The sequence below is a fragment of the Oncorhynchus mykiss genome, chromosome 12 (assembly GCF_013265735.2).
Source record: "Oncorhynchus mykiss isolate Arlee chromosome 12, USDA_OmykA_1.1, whole genome shotgun sequence".
Lineage (NCBI taxonomy): Eukaryota > Metazoa > Chordata > Actinopteri > Salmoniformes > Salmonidae > Oncorhynchus > Oncorhynchus mykiss.
Genome location: NC_048576.1, coordinates 14,879,776 through 14,904,143, shown reverse-complemented (window position 1 = coordinate 14,904,143; position 24,368 = coordinate 14,879,776). Strand labels below are relative to the sequence as shown.

At 43.9% G+C, this 24,368-nt stretch overlaps 1 protein-coding gene across 6 annotated transcripts in view; it reads left to right on the top strand.

Moving 5' to 3' along the window:
- Positions 1-7,796, top strand: part of LOC110537021 (adenomatous polyposis coli protein) — a 50,628-nt gene extending 42,832 nt beyond the window's left edge. For 5 of the 6 annotated variants that reach the window (XM_021622736.2, XM_021622733.2, XM_021622731.2 and 2 more), the window contains one exon: positions 295-6,745. In XM_021622736.2, the coding sequence (XP_021478411.2) occupies positions 295-6,745 (6,451 nt within the window). Of the gene's footprint in view, positions 1-294 lie in introns of all 6 variants that reach the window. The other variant, XM_021622735.2, reaches the window with a different exon arrangement.
- Positions 7,797-24,368: the final 16,572 nt, after the last annotated feature.

Sequence of the window (24,368 nt, the reverse complement as noted above, 5' to 3'; positions counted from 1 at the left end):
TGCCTCTTGCACTGAGATGCAGTGCCTTAGACTGCTATGTCCATGTGTGTGTTACCTATTTAACTGTACTAGAATGCTTACAAGGCCTCTAAAATTAAATATTGCTATCCGTATCGGGGTTTTTTTGGCAAGGAAAATATCGGCCAAAAATGGCATCGGCGCATCACTATTCATTATAGTGTTGTGCTGTTAAATATTTGATATTATTATACGGACTCCTCTGTAATAATGTTTAATGTTCTTACACTTGAAAGCTTACAAGACCCTGTGTTGCTTTTTTCTCTCTCTCTGTAGACAAATCCTGAGAGAGAACAGCTGTCTTCAGACACTCCTGCAGCACCTGAAGTCTCACAGCCTGACTATTGTGAGCAACGCATGTGGCACGCTGTGGAACCTCTCGGCCCGCAATGCAAAGGACCAGGAGGCCTTGTGGGAAATGGGTGCTGTGAGCATGCTGAAGAACCTCATCCACTCCAAGCACAAGATGATCGCTATGGGCAGTGCCGCAGCACTGAGGAACCTCATGGCCAACAGGCCCGCCAAATACAAGGATGCCAACATCATGTCACCTGGATCTAGCCTGCCCTCTCTTCACGTCAGAAAACAGAAAGCCCTGATCGAGGAACTGGACTCTCAGCACCTCTCGGAGACGTTCGACAATATTGACAATTTAAGCCCCAAGGCGTCCCACAGGGGTAAACCAAGCAGGCACAAGCAGAATGTCTACACTGATTACGATGGTGTCTCTAGATCAGATGGGTTTAGCCCCAACAGTGTGCCTGTGCGCTCCCCTTACGTGAACACACCAGTTCTGTCGAGCCCGTCACCCAGAGACAACCCTAGGGGGAACATAGACAGTGTTAGGGCCGAGAGGGATCGGGGCCAGGACAGAGACAGACAGAGGGGTGCACCCAGTGGTTTCCACCCAGATCATGACTCTAAGAGAATGCAAATGCCCGCCACAACAGCTGCTCAGATTGCCATGGTGATGGAGGAAGTGAACAGCATTCACTTACTGACTGGCTTGGATGACCGGTCACCAGAGACCCCAAATCAAGACCCTCACTGTACAACTGCAGCACATGGTCATTCAAATGTATATCCCTACACTAAACCCGATCACTCGGGCAGACCATGTCCAATGCCCAAGTTGGAATACAAGGCATCCAACGACAGTCTCAACAGCGTAAACAGCACTGACGGCTATGGCAAAAGAGGACAGATGAAGCCATCTGTGGACTCCTACTCTGAGGATGATGAGGGGAAGTGTTGCGTCTATAGAAAATATCCTGCAGACCTTGCTCATAAGATCCACAATGCCAACCACATGGAAGATGATGACGGAGAAGTTGACACACCTATCAACTACAGCCTAAAGTATTCTGACGAGCAGCTGAACTCTGGTCGGCAAAGTCCAAGCCAAAATGAGAGATGGGCGAGGCCTAAGCACATGGAGGAGATGAAACAGACAGATCAGAGGTCTGTGCGATCTCAAAGCCCAGGCTACCCCATGTACACGGAGGGCAACAGTGAGGGGGAGGAGAAATTGAAGTACAAGCCCAGGTTTGTGCAAACAGAAATGCAACAAGGATTCAGATCAAGGAACACCAACCAACACCAACAAGATCAAAGCAATGCTGGTCCCACTCAAGGAATGAACAAAAAGATGAACAACCAGACTATGTGCCAGTCTGTGGATGATTACGGTGATGACAAACCAACCAATTACAGTGAGCGATACTCAGAGGAAGAACAACAGGATGACCAGCCGACCAATTACAGTATGAAATTCAACAAGGGGCCTCATACGGAACAACCAATTGATTACAGTCTGAAGTACTCCGACACCTCCTCCCAAAAATCCATGTTTAGTCATTCAAAGTCATCCTCCACTCAGAGCTCAGTGAAAGACCATCTAAGCCAAGATGGTTCAACATCATCCGTGACATCCAAAAAGAATGTAGGGAGACAAATGCAGCTACATCCATCCTCGGCTCAAACGAGGTCAGGGCCAACTCGACCAGGCCAGAAGAACACAACATGCAAACCTCCTACCGTCAATCAAGAGACCCTACAGACGTACTGTGTTGAGGACACACCCATCTGTTTCTCAAGGGGTAGCTCTCTGTCATCCTTGTCCTCAGATGAGGACGAAATGGAAGGCTGCAAGAGGAATGTGAATGCTGCTAGCAACTACCCAACTCTTCCCATCTCTGAGAAAGAGTCCACTGGCAGTCACGCCCAAGAACAAGGCACAACCGAGGGCCAGTCGTCTGTGCAGTATGTCCGAATAAAGCCTCCAAGGACTAGTCAAGTTCATGGAGATGGATCCAGACATCACAAAGCCGTTGAGTTTTCATCAGGAGCTAAATCACCATCTAAAAGTGGTGCCCAGACTCCCAAAAGCCCCCCAGAACACTATGTGCAGGAGACGCCCCTCATGTTCAGCAGATGCACATCTGTAAGCTCTCTGGACAGCTTTGAGAGCAACTCCATTGCTAGCTCTATACAGAGTGAATTGTGCAGCGGGATGCCCAGTGGAATCATCAGCCCAAGTGATCTGCCCGACAGCCCTGGTCAGACCATGCCTCCGAGCCGAAGCAAAACGCCACCACCCCCTCAACATCCACCACCAATGAAACACAAAAAGGTGCCTCCGCCGCCGCCGCCGAGGGCGGATTTGGCTCCAAGGCATGCTGCTGTACACTCTGCTGTCCATAGAGTCCAGGTGCTTCCGGATAACGACACCCTCCTACACTTTGCGACAGAGAGTACCCCAGATGGATTCTCTTGTGCATCCAGCCTCAGTGCTTTAAGCTTAGATGAACCTTACATTCAAAAAGATAATGAGCTCAAGATCATGTCTCCTGTTCACGAAGACAACCAGGGAAATGAGGCTGAGCATGAGCATGATGACACTACAGAATCCCCAAGCCAAGAGAAGCATTCACCTGGTGAGGTGGAAAAAGACATTTTGGATGATTCAGATGATGATGATATAGAAATACTGGAGGCTTGCATAAACTCAGCCATGCCAACAAAGTCATCGAGAAAACCCAAAAAGCAATCGCCTTCCAACACTACTTCTAGAATACCACCACCTACTGCCCATAAACCAAGCCAACTTCCTGTGTACAAGTTACTCCCTTCACAAAGCCGAGGACAACAGAAGACTGTTGGCTTCACCCATGGAGAGGACATGCCTAGGATTTACTGCATAGAGGGAACCCCCATAAATTTTTCAACAGCCACATCTCTCAGCGACCTCACCATTGATTCACCCCCAAATGAGCTGGCCAACGCTGAAAGCTGTGCTCCTCCTTGTGCAGAAGTATTCTCCAGTCAAATAAGGGATACTATTCCAGAAGGGGAAAGTACAGATGAAAAAGATGGAGGTGTTACTTCCTCCTTCACACAAGCTGCCGCTGTAGAAAATGAAGGGGATGACATCTTAGCAGAGTGTATCAGTTCAGCCATGCCAAAAGGTAAAATCCATAAGCCCTTTAGAGTACAGAAAATGAATGATCAACTACAGCACCCTTCATCAGCTTCTCCTGTTAGTCTAGTCAAACAAGAGGTTGAAAAGAAGAAGCCCACATCCCCTGTTAAACCAATGCCACAGAGTAGTGAGTACAGAGCTAGGATGATTAAAAAACCCCAGCCACCTTTCAACTTTGCTTCATACCCTGATAAAAACAAAGAAACCAAAATGCTTGAGCCAAAAATGGCCTCCAGAAATTTCCCAGATAAACCAACAAATGCAGATGAGAGGCCACGGCCAGGATTTGCTTTTGACTCGCCACAGAATTACACACCAATAGAGGGTACACCTTATTGCTTTTCACGCAATGACTCCCTGAGTTCCTTGGATTTCGAGGATGATGAACCTGATCTCTCAAAGGAAAAGGCACAACTTAGAAAAGACAAAGACCAGAGAAAAGTGTCAATGAAAAACCGTGGAGAGCCATCCGCAAGAACAAACAGGGCAAATGTACCACTGACTGCTCCAACAACACCTCTGCAGCCGAAGCAGGCTGTCTTTCCACAACCATCCAAAGAAAACGTGGGGCCAGTGCCAGATGAGAAGCAGAAGTTTTCCATTGAGGACACACCAATGTGTTTTTCTAGAAACTCATCTCTCAGCTCGTTAAGTGACATTGACCAAGAGAACAACAACAAAGACCTCCAGCCAAAAGAAGTGGAGGATGTAACTCAGGTAGAAGCTACTTCTAAACCCCAAGCCTCTGGTTATGCACCAAAAGCCTTTCATGTAGAAGACACCCCTGTGTGTTTCTCAAGAAACAGTTCACTCAGCTCACTAAGCATTGATTCAGAAGATGACCTTCTACAAGAGTGCATCAGTTCAGCCATGCCAAAAAAGAAGAAACAGGCAGCCAGAAATAAGGGGGGGAATGACCAAGGAGATGCCACTGAGGAGAAAAGTATGGATAGAATTTTAGCTGAGGAGCCTGATATCACATTGGATCTCACTGATACACGTAGTCCAGTTTCTGAACAAGCCTTATCTCCAGACTCTGAATCTTTTGATTGGAAGGCCATCCAAGAGGGTGCCAATTCCATCGTCAGCAGTTTGCACCAGGCAGCTGCTAGCCTCTCTAGACAAGGCTCATCTGACTCTGACTCAATCCTCTCCCTCAAATCTGGAATATCCCTTGGCTCCCCTTTTCACTTGCCCTTAAATTCAGAGGATAATAAATCTGCATCCGACAAAGGACGCCCACGGATATTAAAGCCTGGTGAAAAGAGCACTTTAGAAGCCCAAAAAAAAGAAAAGGAAGAGGAGGCAGCAAAAGCTCTTAAAGGGGGCAAGAAAGTCTACAAAAGTCTCATAACAGGAAAACCACGTGCCAGCGCTGAGACCCCAGCCTCATTACAGCAGAGGCCGACTGCCCCTAGTGTTCCCATGATTTCTCGTGGGAGGACAATGATCCAGGTCCCTGGCGTTAGAAGCAGTTCTCCAAGCACAAGCCCAGTCCAAAAGAAGCATCCACCCCGTGGTCCAGCCTCTGTCTCAAAAACTCCTCCCACTCAAGGGCAGAATTCCAGTAACTCACCCAGAAGCATCAAACCACCTGCTAAATCTGATCCTAGTCCAGCCAAGGATCAGCCTGGATCTCAATCGGGATCAAGTAAAGCTTCATCACGATCTGGATCCAGAGACTCCACACCATCCAGACCAGCTCAGCAGTCCTTGACCACCAGACCCATGCAGTCACCCGGTCGCACCTCTGTGTCACCTGGAAGAAATGGTCTCGGCCCTTCAAACAAATTATCCCAAGTGCCTCGCACTGCTTCTCCAAGCACATTGTCAACTAAGTCTTCTGGTTCTGGCAGGATGGCCTACACCTCCCCTGGGAGACCGATGGGTCAGCAAACTCCACCCAAGCAGACTGGCTTGACGAGAAGCACTAGCGGAATCCCTAGGAGTGAATCTGCCTCAAAGAGTCTGAACCAGTGTGGAGTTGCTGGCCCTTCTAAGAAGCAGGATTTGTCCAGGATGTCTTCCACCAAGTCTAGTGGAAGTGAGTCAGACCGGTCGGAGAAACCTGCCCTAGTTCGCCAGTCAACATTCATCAAAGAGGCCCCTAGTCCAACACTGAAGAGGAAATTGGAAGAGTCTGCTTCTTTTGAGTCTCTGTCCCCCTCCTCTACCAGCCAGTCTCAAACGCCTGTGTCGAGTCCATCTTTGCCAGATATGTCGTTAACTTTGCCCTGTCAAGGAAGCAACTGGAAAAAGTCCCCTCAGAATCCAAATTCCTCCGAAATTGGGGATGAGAAGCCTCAAAGAGGAGGGAAGCATGACATCTCCAGGTCCCATTCAGAAAGCCCCTCTAGGCTCCCTAATCTTAACAGGAAAGGTACATGGAAGAGGGAGAACAGCAAACACTCCTCCTCTCTCCCAAGGGTTGGCACCTGGAAGAGAACCGGCAGCTCATCTTCCATCCTCTCTGCCTCCTCTGAGTCAAGTGAAAAGGGCAAGAGTGAGGATGAACGACAGCCACTGAGTCCAGCCCAAAGGTCCCCACACGGCAAAGATGGAAACCCTTTAAAAGGAACATGGAGGAAGATGAAGGATAGTGAAATGTCTCAGTCAGAAGGCCGTGATTCTTCCTCCATAGATTCCATGGACACCATGGCCATGGGGCACCAAATGAGCCCTGCAGTTTCCAAGACTGAGGATGTGTGGGTGAGGATTGAGGACTGTCCCATTAACAACCCGAGGTCTGGAAAATCCCCAACAGCAAACATCCCTCCTGTAATTGACAGTGTTATACTCAAAATGCCCTCTGTTGATCTCTTGACAAGTGAAACCCATCCAAAACATTCCTCAAATGAAAGTGTAAATGCTCTTAAGCTAGGTTCAGAGACTAATTTAAACTTGTTTAGGAGCAGTGAGAGTATTGATAAGAAAGGGCCAGACCTCAAGCTTGCTCAGAGTAACCCAAGCATCGTCCCAGAGGCCCATGAACTGTCTCTTGCTGAACGCACCCCTTTTAGCTCCTCCACCTCTAGCAAACACAGCTCACCGAGTGGGGCTGTGGCGGCCAGGGTCAGCCCTTTCAACTACACCCCTAGTTCCAGGAAGAGCAGTGCTGACAGTGCCACACTACCACGACCCTCACAGATACCCACGCCTGTCAGTGTAACCAACAGTGCAAAAAAGAGAGAGACTAAAGGAGAAAGTGCTGGTGAAAGTGGGTCCTACATTGTAACCTCAGTTTAAGTCACTTGAGGCTAGACTACACACAGATGATCTAGGGGAAATGTCTTGAACATACCTAGTGATCTCTGTTGTAAATAATTATTTACAACAAACCCAATCAAAGCAAAGAAAAGATTCATCACAATTTTTGGTGTAAAAAATAAACATGTAAATAGTGAGTCACTAGACTGTTATTGTAGTTGATACCTAATTGATGGACCCTGTTTTATGCTGGTAGGAATGTGGCTGGGACACTGGTTATCAGAGGGAGAGAGGGAGACCTCTGAAGGATAATGTATGTGAATTTGTACTGTACATATTTTAATTATGTATTTAATTTAAACCCCTGTCAAGATCCTGAATCTTGTCCGACTTGACAAAGATAATCACTTAAGGTTGCATATTTGGGATGTTAAAACACTTAAAGATCGACTTTAATACTACTCCGTTCGATTAGAAAAAAATGATATGCCTGTATTTAGGTCAGAAAGAAAAGTAATTCTAATTTTTACTAATGCAAATGTATTATAAGCTACCCATCCTTGCATGTAAACTGCCCAGATGGTAAAGATGAACATTTGTGGTCACATGACATGTTGGTAGCTGTAGTGTAAAGTTTTACACTATTTCATGTGTGCTCTGAAAGTAAAGGAATTAACCGCAAGTTAACCTGAGAAATATTTCCATTGGAAAATAGATTATATGAGAGTAGACCGATACATGGCTCTGCTGTTTGTTGTTTAATTGTTATCAGGTTAGTTGGTTGCTTTTTAACTAAGAGACTCTGAAGGACTGAATGATCACAAATATTACTATAGGGTTTTGGTGTTGGTTTATCTATTTTTTTTTTTAAAGGTAGTTTTAGTTTCCCTGTAATCACTGTAATGCTAAAGCACATGATCAGAGGAGTTTATGTACTATTTTGTTCTACCCAAAAATTACACTGTCTGAAATACTTTTTTTTCTCTTTTTCTCATGCAATACATTTGTGGTCGGCTATTCAAAGGAAAAAAGTCACATTCCAAATTGTAAATCAGCATAATAAATCATGTTAAAATGTTGGGGTGAAAAACTGGTGTCCAGTGTTACTGAACAGTGGAAGTGTTTAATTATCATCTGTCTTGAAGATATTTTGGTAGTGAATGGAACTTAAGATCTGCTTAAAGTGAATGATGAACTCGTGTCCTTAGTGCAGCTATGTTTTAATATACAAACCAAGGAGATATAGCTATAGGCATGAATTCATTAGACAACTACATACACATTTCTTCTGTTGTGCAATAACATAAGGGCAAGCCACATTTGAAATGACGAAGTGGTCTCCTCACCACTGTTTTGGTAAAAAGCTGGGCAATGGGGCTGGAGAAATGTAACCACTTAAATTAATAGAACTATGGATGCACGGTCTGACCATCCATGATATCAAAATGTATAGTTTTGACCATGTTTTGAGGCTATACATTTTATTTACATGTATGTTTACAAAAATTGAAGAAAAAGCTTGTTTTGGGATTTGATGGTGTACGACAGTTGAACTAAGCTGGTGAGGAATTTATAAGTTCTATTCATCAAGAATCAATGGGATATCGTGAATAAAATGTAGAAACTGGCGAATCCCCAGTAAATCAACTCACATCCGTCATAGCACTTTCCATCAGTGTTAATTATTCTTACATATTCTCCAGGCATTACATATTACGTTTTGGGTAGCTAGGTGGGACAACTACATATCTCAGCTATTTTTAGGAAACTGCTACTAATGACTATCAGCAAAGTCTGAGCTAGTAAGGAGCTGAGTCAAGTTCGAGTGAGTGTTCACCAAACACATTTGAGGGGAGCTTTGACTGGGCTGAGGGTGGTGGATGGGCCGAGAGACCAGCGGTGGCTGAACGGAAGGCTCATTTTAGGGTGTAGGGTTTGAACATAGCCGGAAGGTAAGGAGGGGCAGTTCCCCTTGCTTTTCTGTAGGCTACCATGCTCTTGTAGTAGATGTGCGCTTCGACTGAAAGCCAGTGGAGTGTATGGAGGAGCAGGGTGACATGGGAGAACTTGGGAAGTTTCTCCCTGAATAAATTACAGAAATTATGAATTGATGTGTAGTTTGTGATGAAGGACACTGCATCACCTAGAAGGAAGCACCTTTTTGAGACCTCAGTTATGTTTAGCAGGATTATCATACAAAGCCTGTTATTAGAAAGAGCATTACTAGTTTGATCATTTTGTACATTGCAATCTTTGGCCACTACCAAATCTGAAATATATCATTGTCTCTTTAAACGGAATTGTCCAATTACAGCAAGAATAAACCAACGTCCGGTGGGCTGACCAATCAGAACTACAGATCAGCAAATTAAATCGCATGGTAAACAGGTAGTTGTCTCCAGGTGCATTTTGAGAAGACGTCTCCGTTAAGTGATAATCCATCAGAGAAAGGTAGGTAATATAAGATGCATGTCTCTTCTTGTCCCATGAAATGTTTGAGAGTATAAGTCATACATGTGACAAACAATTTAAACTTGGGTCAAACGTTTTGGGTAGCCTTCCACAAGCTTCCCACAATAAGATGTGTGAATTTTGGCCCATTCCTCTTGACAGAGCTGGTGTAACTGAGTCAGGTTTGTAGGCCTCCTTGCTCACATACTTTTTCAGTTCTGCCCACATATTTTCTATAGGATTGCGGTCAGGGCTTTGTAATTACTATAGGATTGCGGTCAGGGCGTTGTAATGGCCACTCTAATACCATGACGTTGTTGTCCTTAAGCCATTTTGCCACAACTTTGGAAGTATGCTCGGGGTCATTGTCCATTTGGATGACCAAGCTTTAACTTCCTGACTGATGTCTTGAAATGTTGCTTTCATATATCCACATAGTTTTCCTTCTTCATGATGCCATCTATTTTGTGAAGTGCACCAGTCCTTCCTGCAGCAAAGTACCCCCACAACACACATGATGCTGCCACCCCCGTGCTTCATGGTTGTGATGGTGTTCTTTGGCTTGCAAGCCTCACCCTTTTTCCTCCAAACATGACGATGGTCATTATGGCCAAACAGTTCTATTTTTGTTTTCCATCAGACCAGAGGACATTTCTCCAAAAAGTACAATATTTGTCTCCATGTGCAGTTGCAAACCGTAGTCTGTTTTTTTTTTTATGGCGGTTTTTGAGCAGTGGCTTCTTCCTTGCTTAGCGGCCTTTCAGGTTATGTCGATACAGGACTCGTTTTACTGTGGATGTAGATACTTTTGTACCGGTTTCCTCTAGCATCTTCACAAGGTCCTTTGCTGTTGTTTTTTTGTTTATTTCACCTTTATTTAACCAGAGGCTAGTTGAGAACAAGTTCTCATTTGCAATTGCGACCTGGCCAAGATAAAGCATAGCAATTCGACACATAACAACACAGTTACACATGGAATAAACAAAACATAGTCAATAATACAGAAGAACAAAATAAAACAAAAAGTCTATATACAGTGAGTGCAAATGAGGTAAGATAAGGGAGTTAAGGCAATAAATAGGACATGGTGGCGAAGTAATTTCAATATAGCAATTAAACATTGGAATGGTAGATGTGCAGAAGATGAATGTGCAAGTAGAGATACTGGGGTGCAAAGGGGCAAGATAAATAAATACAGTATGGGGATGAGGTAGATAGATGGGCTATATACAGGTGCAGTGATCTGTGAGCTGCTCTGACCGCTGGTGCTTGAAGCTAGTGAGGGAGATACGAGTCTCCAGCTTCAGAGATTTTTGCAGTTCTTTCCATTCATTGGCAGCAGAGAACTGGAAGGAAAGATGACCAAAGTAGGAATTCGCTTTGGGGGTGACCAATGAGATATACCTGCAGGAGCGCATGCTATTAGTGGGTGCTGCTATGGTGACCAGTGAGCTGAGATAAGGCGGGGCTTTACCTTTTTAGATAACCTGTAGCCAGTGGGTTTGGCGAAGAGTATGAAGCGATGGCCAACCAACGAGAGCGTACAGGTCGCAATGGTGGGTAGTGTATGGGACTTTGGTGACAAAACGGATGGCACTGTGATAGACTGCATCCAGTTTGATGAGTAGAGAGTTGGAGGCTATTTTATAGATGACATCACCGAAGTCGAGGATCGGTAGGATGGTCAGTTTTACAAGGGTATGTTTGGCAGCATGAGTGAAGGATGCTTTGTTGCGATATAGGAAGCCAATTCTAGATTTAATTTTGGATTGGAGATGCTTAATGTGAGTCTGGAAGGAGAGTTTACAGTCTAGCCAGACACCTAGGTATTTGTAGTTGTCCACGTATTCTTTGTCAGAGCCGTCCAGAGTAGAGGTCGACCGATTTATGATTTTTCAACGCCGATACCGATTTATTGGAGGACAAAAAAAGCAGATACCGATTTGTATTTTATATATATATATATATATATACATACATACATACATACATACTTTTTTGCCCCACTGTATGTATGTATTTAGTCAGCCACCAATTGTGCAAGTTCTCCCACTTAAAAAGATGAGAGGCCTGTAATCACATTGTAGGATTTTTAATGAATTTATTTGCAAATTATGGTGGAAAATAAGTATTTGGTCACTTACAAACAAGCAAGATTTCTGGATCTCACAGACCTTCTTTAAGAGGCTCCTCTGTCCTCCACTCATTACCTGTATTAATGGCACCTGTTTGAACTTGTTATCAGTATAAAAGACACCTGTCCACAACCTCAAACAGTCACACTCCAAACTCCACTATGGCCAAGACCAAAGAGCTGTCAAAGGACACCAGAAACAAAATTGTAGACCTGCACCAGGCCGGGGAGACTGAATCTGCAATAGGTAAATAGCTTGGTTTGAAGAAATCAACTGTGGGAGCAATTATTAGGAAATGGAAGACATACAAGACCACTGATATTCTCCCTCGATCTGGGGCTCCACGCAAGATCTCACCCCGTGGGGTCAAAATGATCACAAGAACGGTGAGCAAAAGTCCCAGAACCACACGGGGAGACCTAGTTAATGACCTGCAGAGAGCTGGGACCAAAGCCTACCATCAGTAACACACTACGCCGCCAGGGACTCAAATCCTGCAGTGCCAGACGTGTCCCCCTGCTTAAGCCAGTACATGTCCTAGCCCGTCTGAAGTTTGCTAGAGAGCATTTGGATGATCCAGAAGAAGATTGGGAGAATGTCATATGGTCAGATGAAACCAAAATAGAACTCTTTGGTAAAAACTCAACTCGTTGTGTTTGGAGGACAAAGAATGCTGAGTTGCATCCAAAGAACACGATACCTACTGTGAAGCATGGGGGTGGAAACATCATGCTTTGGGGCTATTTTTCTGCAAAGGGACCAGGATGACTGATCCGTGTAAAGGACAGAATGAATGGGGCCATGTATCATAAGATTTTGAGTGAAAACCTTCCATCAGCAAGGGCATTGAAGCTGAAACGTGGCTGGGTCTTTCAGCATGACAATGATCCCAAACACACCACCCGTGCAACAAAGGAGTGGCTTCGTAAGAAGCATTTCAAGGTCCTGGAGTGGCCTAGCCAGTCTCCAGATCTCAACCCCATAGAAAATCTTTGGAGGGAGTTGAAAGTCCGTGTTGCCCAGCAACAGCCCCAAAACATCACTGCTCTAGAGGAGATCTGCATGGAGGAATGGGCCAAAATACCAGCAACAGTGTGTGAAAACCTTGTGAAGACTTACAGAAAACGTTTGACCTCTGTCATCGCCAAAAAAGGGTATATAACAAAGTATTGAGAAACTTTTGTTATTGACCAAATACTTATTTTCCACCAGATTTTGCAAATAAATGAATTAAAAATCCTTCAATGTGATTTTCTGGATTTTCTTTTTGTCATTTTATATGTCATAGTTGAAGTGTACCTATGATGCAAATTATAGGCCTCTCATCTTTTTAAGTGGAAGAACTTGCACAATTGGTGGCTGACTAAATACTTTTTTGCCCCAGTGTGTATACACACACACACATTTTTGTAATAATGACAATTGCAACAATACTGAATGAACAATGAACACTTTTATTTTAACTTTATATAATACATATTATGGGCTTTTGGATGGTTGTTCTTAAGGTGATTCCACAGGTTAGTGGTATTTTTTTTAATTTTATTTAGCCATTGCTGACCCCATGCTTACATATTTATCACAAATAAGACACCTTGCTTTCCCTGGTGCCAATTCCATGTAATAGTCCCACACTGGTGTTCTGCTTTTCTCTGCCATCTGTAAAACACACACACACGCGCACACCGCTCTGAAGTGTCAATGATACTGAAGAGTCTGCTTAGGAGATACATACTCTCAACTTTTTGAAGTTAACTGTGATGAATGTTGAAAACAAAAACTAGTTTCTATATGCAGGAAATCCTATTTTAATAATGGGCATGGTAAGAATTGACTACCAAAGTTCGAGTCATAATGCCCATGACACCTTCTAGCAAAATCTGAAAAGCTGTTCCTTCATTCATTTATTCCATAGGATATTTTTAGATTAACTTAAAATAAGGTCTGTGTTTTGTGTAGGCTTACATGACCTTTCCAATTTTATAACTGTAGATATCCATAGGACAAGGTGACTCTGATCAATATTTGCTAATTATAGGCTAACATTTTTTGTGTGGAGTGGATTTATGAAAATATGTTGACAAACGTTACCTTATCCTAGTGAGATTTACACAGGTATCAAAACGCCCAGGCGGTTTAAGTCTGCTCGAAACACAGACCTTATTTGATGTAGATCAAGACATTCTCTATGGAAGAAAGACATGAACGGTAAAATAACGAAGGAACCCCTTTCAAGTTCAGCCACAAGTTATTACAGGAACTAACGCATTGACTATTTCTCTCTAAACCATATACCTTTGACTATTACGAGCCTTCTGATGCCACCCCTCAATAAGACTGCTCTATCAAATCATAGACTTAACTATAATAAACACACAGAAATACGAGCCTTAGGACAAATCGGAAACAAAACGTTTATTCCGTTCTGTATTTTATCTAATGGGTGGCATCCATGAGTCTAAATATTCCTGTTACATTGCACAACCTTCAATGTTATGTCATAATTATGTAAAATTCTGGCAAATTAGTTCGCAAAGAGCCAGGCGGCCCAAACTGTTGCATATGCCCTGACTCTGCGTGCAATGAATGCAAGAGGTGACAATTTCACCTGGTTAATATTGCCTGCTAACCTGGATTTCTTTTAGCTAAATATGCAGGTTTAAAAATATATACAGTGCCTTGCGAAAGTATTCGGCCCCCTTGAACTTTGCGACCTTTTGCCACATTTCAGGCTTCAAACATAAAGATATAAAACTGTATTTTTTTGTGAAGAATCAACAACAAGTGGGACACAATCATGAAATGGAACGACATTTATTGGATATTTCAAACTTTTTTAACAAATCAAAAACTGAAAAATTGCGCGTGCAAAATTATTCAGCCCCCTTAAGTTAATACTTTGTAGCGCCACCTTTTGCTGCGATTACAGCTGTAAGTCGCTTGGGGTATGTCTCTATCAGTTTTGCACATCGAGAGACTGATATTTTTTCCCATTCCTCCTTGCAAAACAGCTCGAGCTCAGTGAGGTTGGATGGAGAGCATTTGTGAACAGCAGTTTTCAGTTCTTTCCACAGATTCTCGATTGGATTCAGGTCTGGACTTTGACTTGGCCATTCTAACACCTGGATATGTTTATTTTGGAACCATTCCATTGTAGATTTTGCTTTATGTTTTGGATCATTGTCTTGTTGGAAGACAAATCTCCGTCCCAGTCTCAGGTCTTTTGCAGACTCCATCAGGTTTTCTTCCAGAATGGTCCTGCATTTGGCTCCATCCATCTTCCCATCAATTTGAACCATCTTCCCTGTCCCTGCTGAAGAAAAGCAGGCCCAAACCATGATGCTGCCACCACCATGTTTGACAGTGGGGATGATGTGTTCAGCTGTGTTGCTTTTACGCCAAACGTAACGTTTTGCATTGTTGCCAAAAAGTTCAATTTTGGTTTCATCTGACCAGAGCACCTTCTTCCACGTGTTTGGTGTGTCTCCCAGGTGGCTTGTGGCAAACAACACTTTTTATGGATATCTTTAAGAAATGGCTTTCTTCTTGCCACTCTTCCATAAAGGCCAGATTTGTGCAATATATTGATTGTTGTCCTATGGACAGAGTCTCCCACCTCAGCTGTAGATCTCTGCAGTTCATCCAGAGTGATCATGGGCCTCTTGGCTGCATCTCTGATCAGTCTTCTCCTTGTATGAGCTGAAAGTTTAGAGGGACGGCCAGGTCTTGGTAGATTTGCAGTGGTCTGATACTCCGTCCATTTCAATATTATCGCTTGCACAGTGCTCCTTGGGATGTTTAAAGCTTGGGAAATCTTTTTGTATCCAAATCCGGCTTTAAACTTCTTCACAACAGTATCTCGGACCTGCCTGGTGTGTTCCTTGTTCTTCATGATGCTCTCTGCGCTTTTAACGGACCTCTGAGACTATCACAGTGCAGGTGCATTTATACGGAGACTTGATTACACACAGGTGGATTGTATTTATCATCATTAGTCATTTAGGTCAACATTGGATCATTCAGAGATCCTCACTGAACTTCTGGAGAGAGTTTGCTGCACTGAAAGTAAAGGGGCTGAATAATTTTGCACGCCCAATTTTTCAGTTTTTGATTTGTTAAAAAAGTTTGAAATATCCAATAATTGTCGTTCCACTTCATGATTGTGTCCCACTTGTTGTTGATTCTTCACAAAAAAATACAGTTTTATATCTTTATGTTTGAAGCCTGAAATGTGGCAAAAGGTCGCAAAGTTCAAGGGGGCCGAATACTTTCGCAAGGCACTGTACTTGTGTATTGGTTTTAAGAAAGGCATTGATGTTTATGGTTAAGTACACATTGGTGCAACGACAGTCGTTTGTTTTTTATAAGATAAGTTTAATGCTAGCTAGCAACTTACCTTGGCTTACTGCATTTGTGTAACAGGCAGGCTCCTTGTGGAGTGCAATGTAATCAGGTGGTTAGTCTTTTGGACTAGTTAACTGTAAGGTTGCAAGATTGGATCCCCTGAGCTGACAAGGTAAAAACCTGTTGTTCTGCCCCTGAACGAGGCAGTTAACCCACCGTTCTTAGATCATTGAAAATAAGAATGTGTTCTTAACTGACTTGCTTAGTTAAATAGAGGTGTAAAAAAAAAAATAATAATCTGCCAAATCGGCGCCCAAAAATACCAATTTCCGATTGTTATGAAAACTTGAACTCGGCCCTAATTAATCGGCTATTCGACCTCTAGTCCAGAGTAGTGACGCTGGACGGGCGAGCAGGTGCGGGAAGTTGAATAGCATGCATTTAGTTTTACTTGCGTTTAAGAGCAGTTGGAGGCCACGTAAGGAGAGTTGAATGGCATTGAAGCTCATCTGGAGGTTAGTTAACAGTGTCCAAAGAAGGGCCAGAAGTATACAGAATGGTATCGTCTGCATAGAGGTGTATCAGAGAATCACCAGCAGCAAGAGTAACATCATTGATGTATACAGAGAAGAGAGTCGGCCCGAGGATTGAACCCTGTGGCACCCCCATAGAAACTGCCAGAGGTCCGGACAACAGACCCTCCGATTTGAAAAACTAAACTCTATCAGAGAAGTAGTTGGTGAACCAGGTGAGGCAATCATTTCAGAAACCAAGGCTGTCGAGTCTGCCAATAAGAATGTGCTGATTGACAGAGTCGAACGCCTTGGCCAGGTCGATGAAGACTGCTGCACAGTAATGTCTCTTATCGATTGCGGATATGATGTCGTTTAGGACCTTGAGCGTGGCTGAGGTTCACCCATGACCAGCTCTGAATCCACATTGCATAGCGGAGAAGGTATGGTGGGATTCGAAATGGTTGGTAATCTGTTTGTTAACTTGGCTGTCGAAGACCTTAGAAAGACAGGGTAGGATAGATATAGGTCTGTGGCAGTTTGGGTCTGGAGTGTCACCCCCTTTGAAGAGGGGGATGACCGCGGCAGCTTTCCAATCTTTGAGAATCTCAGACGATAGGAAAGTGAGGTTGAGCAGGCTATTAATAGGGGTTGCAACAATTTCGGCAGATAATTTTAGAAAGAGGGGGTCCAGATTGTCTAGCCCGGCTGATTTGTAGGGGTCCAGATTTTGCAGCCTTTTCAGAACATCAGCTATCTGGATTTGAGTAAAGGAGAAATGGTGGGGGCTTTGGCGGGTTGCTGTGGAGGGTGCCGGGCAGTTGACTGGGGTAGGGGTAGCCATGTGGAAAGCATGGCCAGCCGTAGAGAAATGCTTATTGAAATTCTCAATTATCGTGGATTTATCGGTGGTGACAGTGTTTCCTAGCCTCAGAGCAGTGGGCAGCTGGGAGGAGGTGCTCTTATTCTCCATGGACTTTAGTGTCCAAGAACCTTATTGAATTAGTTTCTGTTTCTGTTTGAAAAAGCTAGCCTTAGCTTTCTTAACTGCCTGTGTATATTTTTTCCTAACTTCCCTGAAAAGTTGTATATCACGGGGGCTATTCGATGCTAATGCAGAACGCCACAGGATCTTTTTGTGCTGGTCAAGGGCAGACAGGTCTGGAGTGAACCAAGGACTATTCCTAGTTCTACATTTTTTTGAATGGGGCATGCTTTTTAAGATGGTGAGGAAGGCACTTTTTAAAGAATAGCCAGGCATCATCTACTGACATGATGCGGTCAATGTCATTCCAGGATTCCCCGGGCAGGTCGATAGGAAAGGCCTGCTCGCAGAAGTGTTTTAGGGAGCGTTTGACAGTGATGAGGGGTGGTCGTTTGGTCGCAGACCCATTACGGATGCAGGCAATGAGACAGTGATCGCTGAGATCTTGATTGAAAACAGCAGAGGTGTATTTGGAGGGCGAGTTAGTTAGTTAGGATGACATCTATGAGGGTGCCCGTGTTTACGGATTTGGAGTTGTACCTTGTAGGTTCATTGATCATTTGTGTGAGCTTGAGGGTATCAAGCTTGGATTGTAGGCTGGCCGGGGTGTTAAGCATGTCCCAGTTTAGATCACCTAGTAGCACGAGCTCAGATGACAGATGGGGGGCAATCAATTCACATATGGTATCGAGGGCATAGCTGGGGGCAGAGGGTGGTCTATAGCAAGCGGCAACAGTGAGAGACTTGTTTCTGGAAAGGTAAAGTTTTAGAAGTAGAAGCTCGAATTGTTTGGGTACAGACTTGGATAGTAATACAGAACTCTGCAGGCTATCTTTGCAGTAGATTGCAACACCGCCCCCTTTGGCAGTTCTATCTTGGTGGAAAATGTTAAAGTTTGCGATGGAGTTTTCAGGGTTTTTGGTGGTTTTCCTAAGCCAGGATTCAGACACGGCTAAGAGATCCGGGTTGGCAGAGTGTGCTAAAGCAGTGAGTAAAACTAACTTAGGGAGTAGGCTTCTAATGTTAACATGCATGAAACCAAGGCTTTTACGATGACAGAAGTCAACAAATGAGATCACCTGGGGAGTGGGAGTGGAGCTAGGCACTGCAGGACCTGGATTAACCTCTACATCACCAGAGGAGAAGTAGGACAAGGGTACGGCTAAATGCTGCACGAACTGGCCGTCTAGCATGTTCGGAACAGAGTAAAAGGAGCATGTTTCTGGCCACGATAGCATAGATTCAAGGCATAATGTACAAACCAAGGTAGGATGTGAGTACATTGGAGGTAAACCTAGTCATTGAGTAATGATGAGAGAGATATAGTCTCTAGAGATGTTTAAACCAGGTGATGTCATCGCATATGTAGGAGGTGGAACAACATGGTTGAGCAGGGCTACCAAAATCCTAATTGAGTGGATGTAAACTTCTGACCCACTGGAATGTGATGAAAGAAATAAAAGCTGAAATAAATCACTCTACTGTTCTGACATTTCACATTCTTAAAATAAAGTAAAGATGGGACATTTTTTACTAGGATTTAAATATCAGGAATTGTGACACTGAGTGTAAATGTATTTGGCTAAGGTGTATGTAAACTTCCGACTTCAACTGTATTTATCAGTATGGTCAACTCCTACTAAAGCACTAGGTCCACCCTTTACTACTCCTTCCTGTGACTCAATTAATTCAAACACCTGATTAACACCAGTGTCCGGCACAGATTCCATCCCTGTACATAGTTCTTGCCTCACCACCTTACCATCCCTGCCTATTCCTTCCTTTAGCTGCATAACACGATCACCTAGGCCTATATCAGCAGTCTCGTCTTTCTATAGCCACTTAAGCCGATTGACACTAATCCTTTCTGTGTTTTCTGTAGCAGTTGACCATTGCAGAATTTGGGCTACTTCCTTCAAAAATGTGTCATTCATCTTTTCCTTGTGCTGCATAATGGAATTAATTGCAATTGAAATAGCAGGGTAGTGCAGAGGTCTCTGTGTCCTCTTTCCATGTCTGACCATTCCCTGACCCTACCCTGCTGCCTACCCCCTTCTGCCCCTGACTATTCCCTGACCCTACCCTGCTGCCTGTCCCTCCACCACCACCAGACCTCTGGAGCACCTCCCTTCCCCGACACATTTCTGGTGTGTAGCCTTCCTCCTCCTAGTCTTCCACTTGGGTGTGGTCTCTCACAGAGGTTCTCTTTGTACTCTGTAGGACTTGGAAGCACAGGAAGTCCACCTCCATGTCTTGCTGACCCTCTGGTATTCCTAGAGTTGCAGATGACCCCACCGTTCAATTTACCCTGTAATCAGATGGATATTTTCGGTTTTGCAGTGATTATTATACTTTCCAACACATGCGCTATGCAGAAATCACTCCGCCATTTCCTGTTTGCAACAATTCTAATATACTGAACAAAAATATAAACGCAACATGTAAAGTGTTGGTCCCATGTTTCATGAGCTGAAATAAAAGATCCCAGAAATGTTCTATATGCACAAAAAGCAAATTCACTCAAACGTGTTTATCCCTGTTAGTGAGCATTTCTTCTATGACAAGATAATCCATCCACCTGAAAGTGTGGCATATCAAGAAGATGATTTAAACAGCATGATCCTTACACAGATGCACCTTGTGCTGGGACAATAAAAGGCCACTAGTAAATGTGTGGTTTTGTCAGACAACACTGCCACAGATGCCACAGTTTTGAGGGAGTGTGCAATTGGAGTATTTCTGTACTAAAAGCCCTTTTGTGGAGAAAGTCTCCCCCAGTGGCTGGGCCTGGCTCGGCCTGTGCCCCCCCCCCCCCAGGCCCACCCATGGTTGCGCCGCTGCCCAGTCATGTAAAATCCATAGATTAGCGCCTCATTTATTTCAATTGACTGTCTCAGCCTCCAGTATTTATGCTGCCGTAGTTTATGTGTCGAGGGGCTAGGGTCAGTTTGTTATATCTGGAGTACTTCTCCTGTCCTATTCGGTGTCCTGTGTGAATCTAAGTGTGCGTTCTCTAATTCCCTCCTTCTCTCTTTCTCTCTCTCGGAGGAACTGAGCCCTAGGACCATGCCCCAGGACTACCTGACATGATGACTCCTTGCTGTCCCCAGTCCACCTGGCCGTGCTGCTGCTCCAGTTTCAACTGTTCTGCCTTATTATTATTTGAACATGCTGGTCATTTATGAACATTTGAACATCTTGGCCATGTTCTGTTATAATCTCCACCCGGCACAGCCAGAAGAGGACTGGCCACCCCACATAGCCTGGTTCCTCTCTAGGTTTCTTCCTAGGTTTTGGCCTTTCTAGGGAGTTTTTCCTAGCCACTGTGCTTCTACACCTGCATTGCTTGCTGTTTGGGGTTTTAGGCTGGGTTTCTGTACAGCACTTTGAGATATCAGCTGATGTACGAAGGGCTATATAAATACATTTGTTTTGATTTCTTTATATGAACTGTGACTTTGTAAAATCGTTAATTGTTGCATGCTGCGTTTGTTCTTGTTCAGTTTTTGACAAACAAGCAAGTGTAGAGAATCAGTGTACCGGCTAACCCACTGCGAAATATAGCATAGAAATAGCAGACATAGAACAGATCTACTGCTTCTTAGACTTGCTTTCAATTAGAATGCCAGATCGACAACACATTTCTGTGAATTTGGTTGGAGCACCCAAAAATTGACATATTGCAGCTTTTAAAGAAATGTGGATACTATTTCTGCCAAGAACAACAGTAAATAACATGCATACCCTCCGGATCATTTGAAAGTACATTTTTGCACACCACTGTGGCACAAAAACCATCATGCCTCCTCATGGCTAAACTGATGGAGAAGGTGTAGGAGCAGGTGGGTCAGCAGGTGAAGCTGCAGGCAGGGGTTTTGCTGGGGGTCCAATAGAACTGGTGGTCTTAAGTCTTAGCTTAGCTACTGATGGAGAAGCCACAGCTGTTGGGGGTTTATCAGTGGTGGCATTGGTCTAGCCAACCTTGCCTCTGTCCCCGTCCCGAAATCATTGTGACGCATTAGACACCTTATTTGTGGACTGAACTTTGCATAAATGCAGAGAAACTAAGTAGGAAAAAATGACACGATTTAACATTTAAAAAATAAGATATCTCACACTTTGGATCACAGCAGAAGTAGGCCTAGTTGCACCCATGTACCCCTCAGTCCCTCGAACGAAGTGGCATCCTGTAATTATCACTCCGGCATACTTTATTGTGGGAGCAGAAGCACTGTTGGGAAAGCATTGGACGAAGCCCTTCTCTACTAAGTCACACCATGCTTGGCTTTTATACTCCAATTCCAGCTGCTCTTGGTATTGTAAACCATTTTTACCATTTATGCCACTTGGGAAGTCAAGGACAAAATCTGGAAATAATTGCCAGTAGCATTGCAGAGTTTTAGTAATTTGCAAAACATTGTCTTGGAAATTGTGAGTTTCACTTATGTTATGTGTTTGTGGAACTAGTAATGGTAATTACTCCACTTCAACAGAGCAGCACGGAGTAGTTCTTTAAACTCTATTCCTGCCTGGTCGATGGATGGACGGTCTATAAGGTTGTTACTAGGAGCTAATAGACAATGTCCGGGACAAGGCCTTGTAACACAGTTCACAAACATCTGTCTCCAGGAGTGGACATGAAGCCAAGGAGGGTAGCATGACCTGTGAGACCAGCCTGGTTTTGCATGTGCACAATATCATCCACCACCAGGACAAACTTAAGGAAAGTGTTTTTGTAACCCGAATTCATTTTTGTTTCGTTTTGGAAATGATCCATATCCTAAAATGATCATGGTAAATTAAGACTGGGCTGTAGGTGTTACTGTAAAATGAATAATAAGGGGAAATAAAAACTAAACTTGTAAACCAGAGAAAATGCAATACAGAAGAGAGCGTCCTTATTTCAGTATGTGTTATTTTTTAGTGTTTATACAGTTATGCAAATTAACCACGTCTCACCTCTTTACCCGAGATCTGTCTCAGCCAGCGGGTTTTGTGGCGCTTGGGGCCAGTTGATAGCACTGTAACGGGAACCATACACGTACAGAAAGTCTGGCATGACTGAAAGATGAAATGTCATTAATATGATTTGATAGGTGACTAGTGAGGGAGATTCCTTACTAAACTCAGCAAGAAAAGGAACGTCCTCTGTGTCAACTGCGTTTATTTTCAGCAAACTTAACATGTAAATATTTGTATGACAATAAGATTCAATTACTGAGACAAACTGAACAAGTTCCACAGACATGTGACTAACAGAAATTGGATGTGTCCCTGAACAAAGTGGGGGTCAAAATCAAAAGTAACAGTCAGTATCTGGTGTGGCCACCAGCTGCATTAAGTACTGCAGTGCATCTCCCCATGGACTGTACCAGATTCGGCAGTTCTTGCTGTGAGATGTTACCCCACTCTTCCACAAAGGCACCTGCAAGTTCCCGGACATTTCTGTGGGGAATGGTCCTAAGCCTCACCCTCCGATCCAACAGGTCCCAGATGTACTCAATGGGATTGCGATCCGGGCTCTTCGCTGGCCAAGGCAGAACACTGACATTCCTGTCTTGTAGGAAATCACGCACAGAATGAGCAGTCTGGCTGGTGGCATTGTCATGCTGGAGGGTCATGTCAGGATGAGCCTGCCGGAAGGGTACCACATGAGGGAGGAGGATGTCTTCCCTGTAACGCACAGTGTTGAGATTGCCTGCAATGACAACAAGCTCAGTCCGATGATGCTGTGAGACACTGCCCCTGACCATGACAGACCCTCCACCTCCAAATCTATCCCGCTCCAGAGTACAGGCCTCGGTCTAACGCTCATTCCTTTGACGATAAACACGAATCCGACCATCACCCTTGGTGAGACAAAACCACAACTCATCAGTGAAGTGCACATTTTGCCAGTCCTGTCTGGTCCAGCGACGGTGGGTTTGTGCCCTTAGGCAACGATGTTGCCGGTGATGTCTGGTGAGGACCTGCCTTACAACAGGCCTACGAGCCCTCAGTCCAGCCTCTCTCACCCTATTGCGGACAGTCTGAGCACTGATGGAGGGATTGTGCGTTCCTGGTGTAACTCGGGCAGTTGTTGTTGCCATCCTAACCTGTCCCGCAGGTGTGATGTTCGGATGTACCGATCCTGTGCAGGTGTTACACGTGGTCTGCCACTGCGAGGACGATCAGCTGTCCATCCTGTCTCCCTGTAGCGCTGTCTGAGGCATCTCACAGTATGGACATTGCAATTTATTGCCCTGGCCACAGCTGCAGTCCTCATGCCTCCTTGCAGCATGCCTAAGGCACGTTCACGCAGATGAGCAGGGACCCTGGACATCTTTCTTTTGGTGTTTTTCAGAGTCAGTAGAAAGGCCTCTTTAGTGTCCCATGTTTTCATACCTGTGACCTTAATTCCCTACCGTCTGTAAGCTGTTAGTGTCTTAACGACCGTTCCACAGGTGCATGTTCATTAATTGTTTATGGTTCATTGAACAAGCATGGGAAACAGTGTTTAAACCCTTTACAATGAAGATCTGTAAAGTTATTTGGATTTTTACGAATTATCTTTGAAAGACAGGGTTCTGAAAAAGGGACATTTCTTTTTTAGCTGGTTTTAGAACAGAACAGGACCATGATTTGTATGTATTTTTACAAAATGTAGGCCTATACACTTTGAATAGTCAAATAACAAAGAAACAAACTATTGATAGCTGTTTACTTGAACACGGAGTAAAACACTAAATTTAAGTGACTTGGATAGCCTTTGGAACATTAATGCATTGAATGCAGTGGGATCCTCATATCATTTGAGTGTTGGATTTAGGCTTGGGGTCAGTTTGTATTGAATGCAATCAATTCAGAAATATAAATTATATTCCAATGCAATAATTGAAGAGGTAGGATAATGAGGATTGTCTCTGAATGGATCAAGTTTAAGTTTGATTGACCAAGGTGTGTGTGTGTGTGTGTGTGTGTGTGTGTGTGTGTGTGTGTGTGGTGTGTGTGTGTGTGTAAATGTCCATTGGCTCATTTCTCTGGTTGAGGGGATATGACGCACTCCCTTTTTACTGGTAGGCCTATCGGATGAGAGCATTCTGTAGGAAATTTCTTTAAATATAGCTTACACAATAGCTTTCAACATCCCAGTATTTGTATAAACTTTCAAAATAATTGGTGTAAAAAAATAAAATGCGTACAACTATCATTTTTTTTCTTCCAGAGGTGGTTGCAATGCTGTGAAAGACCGTTGT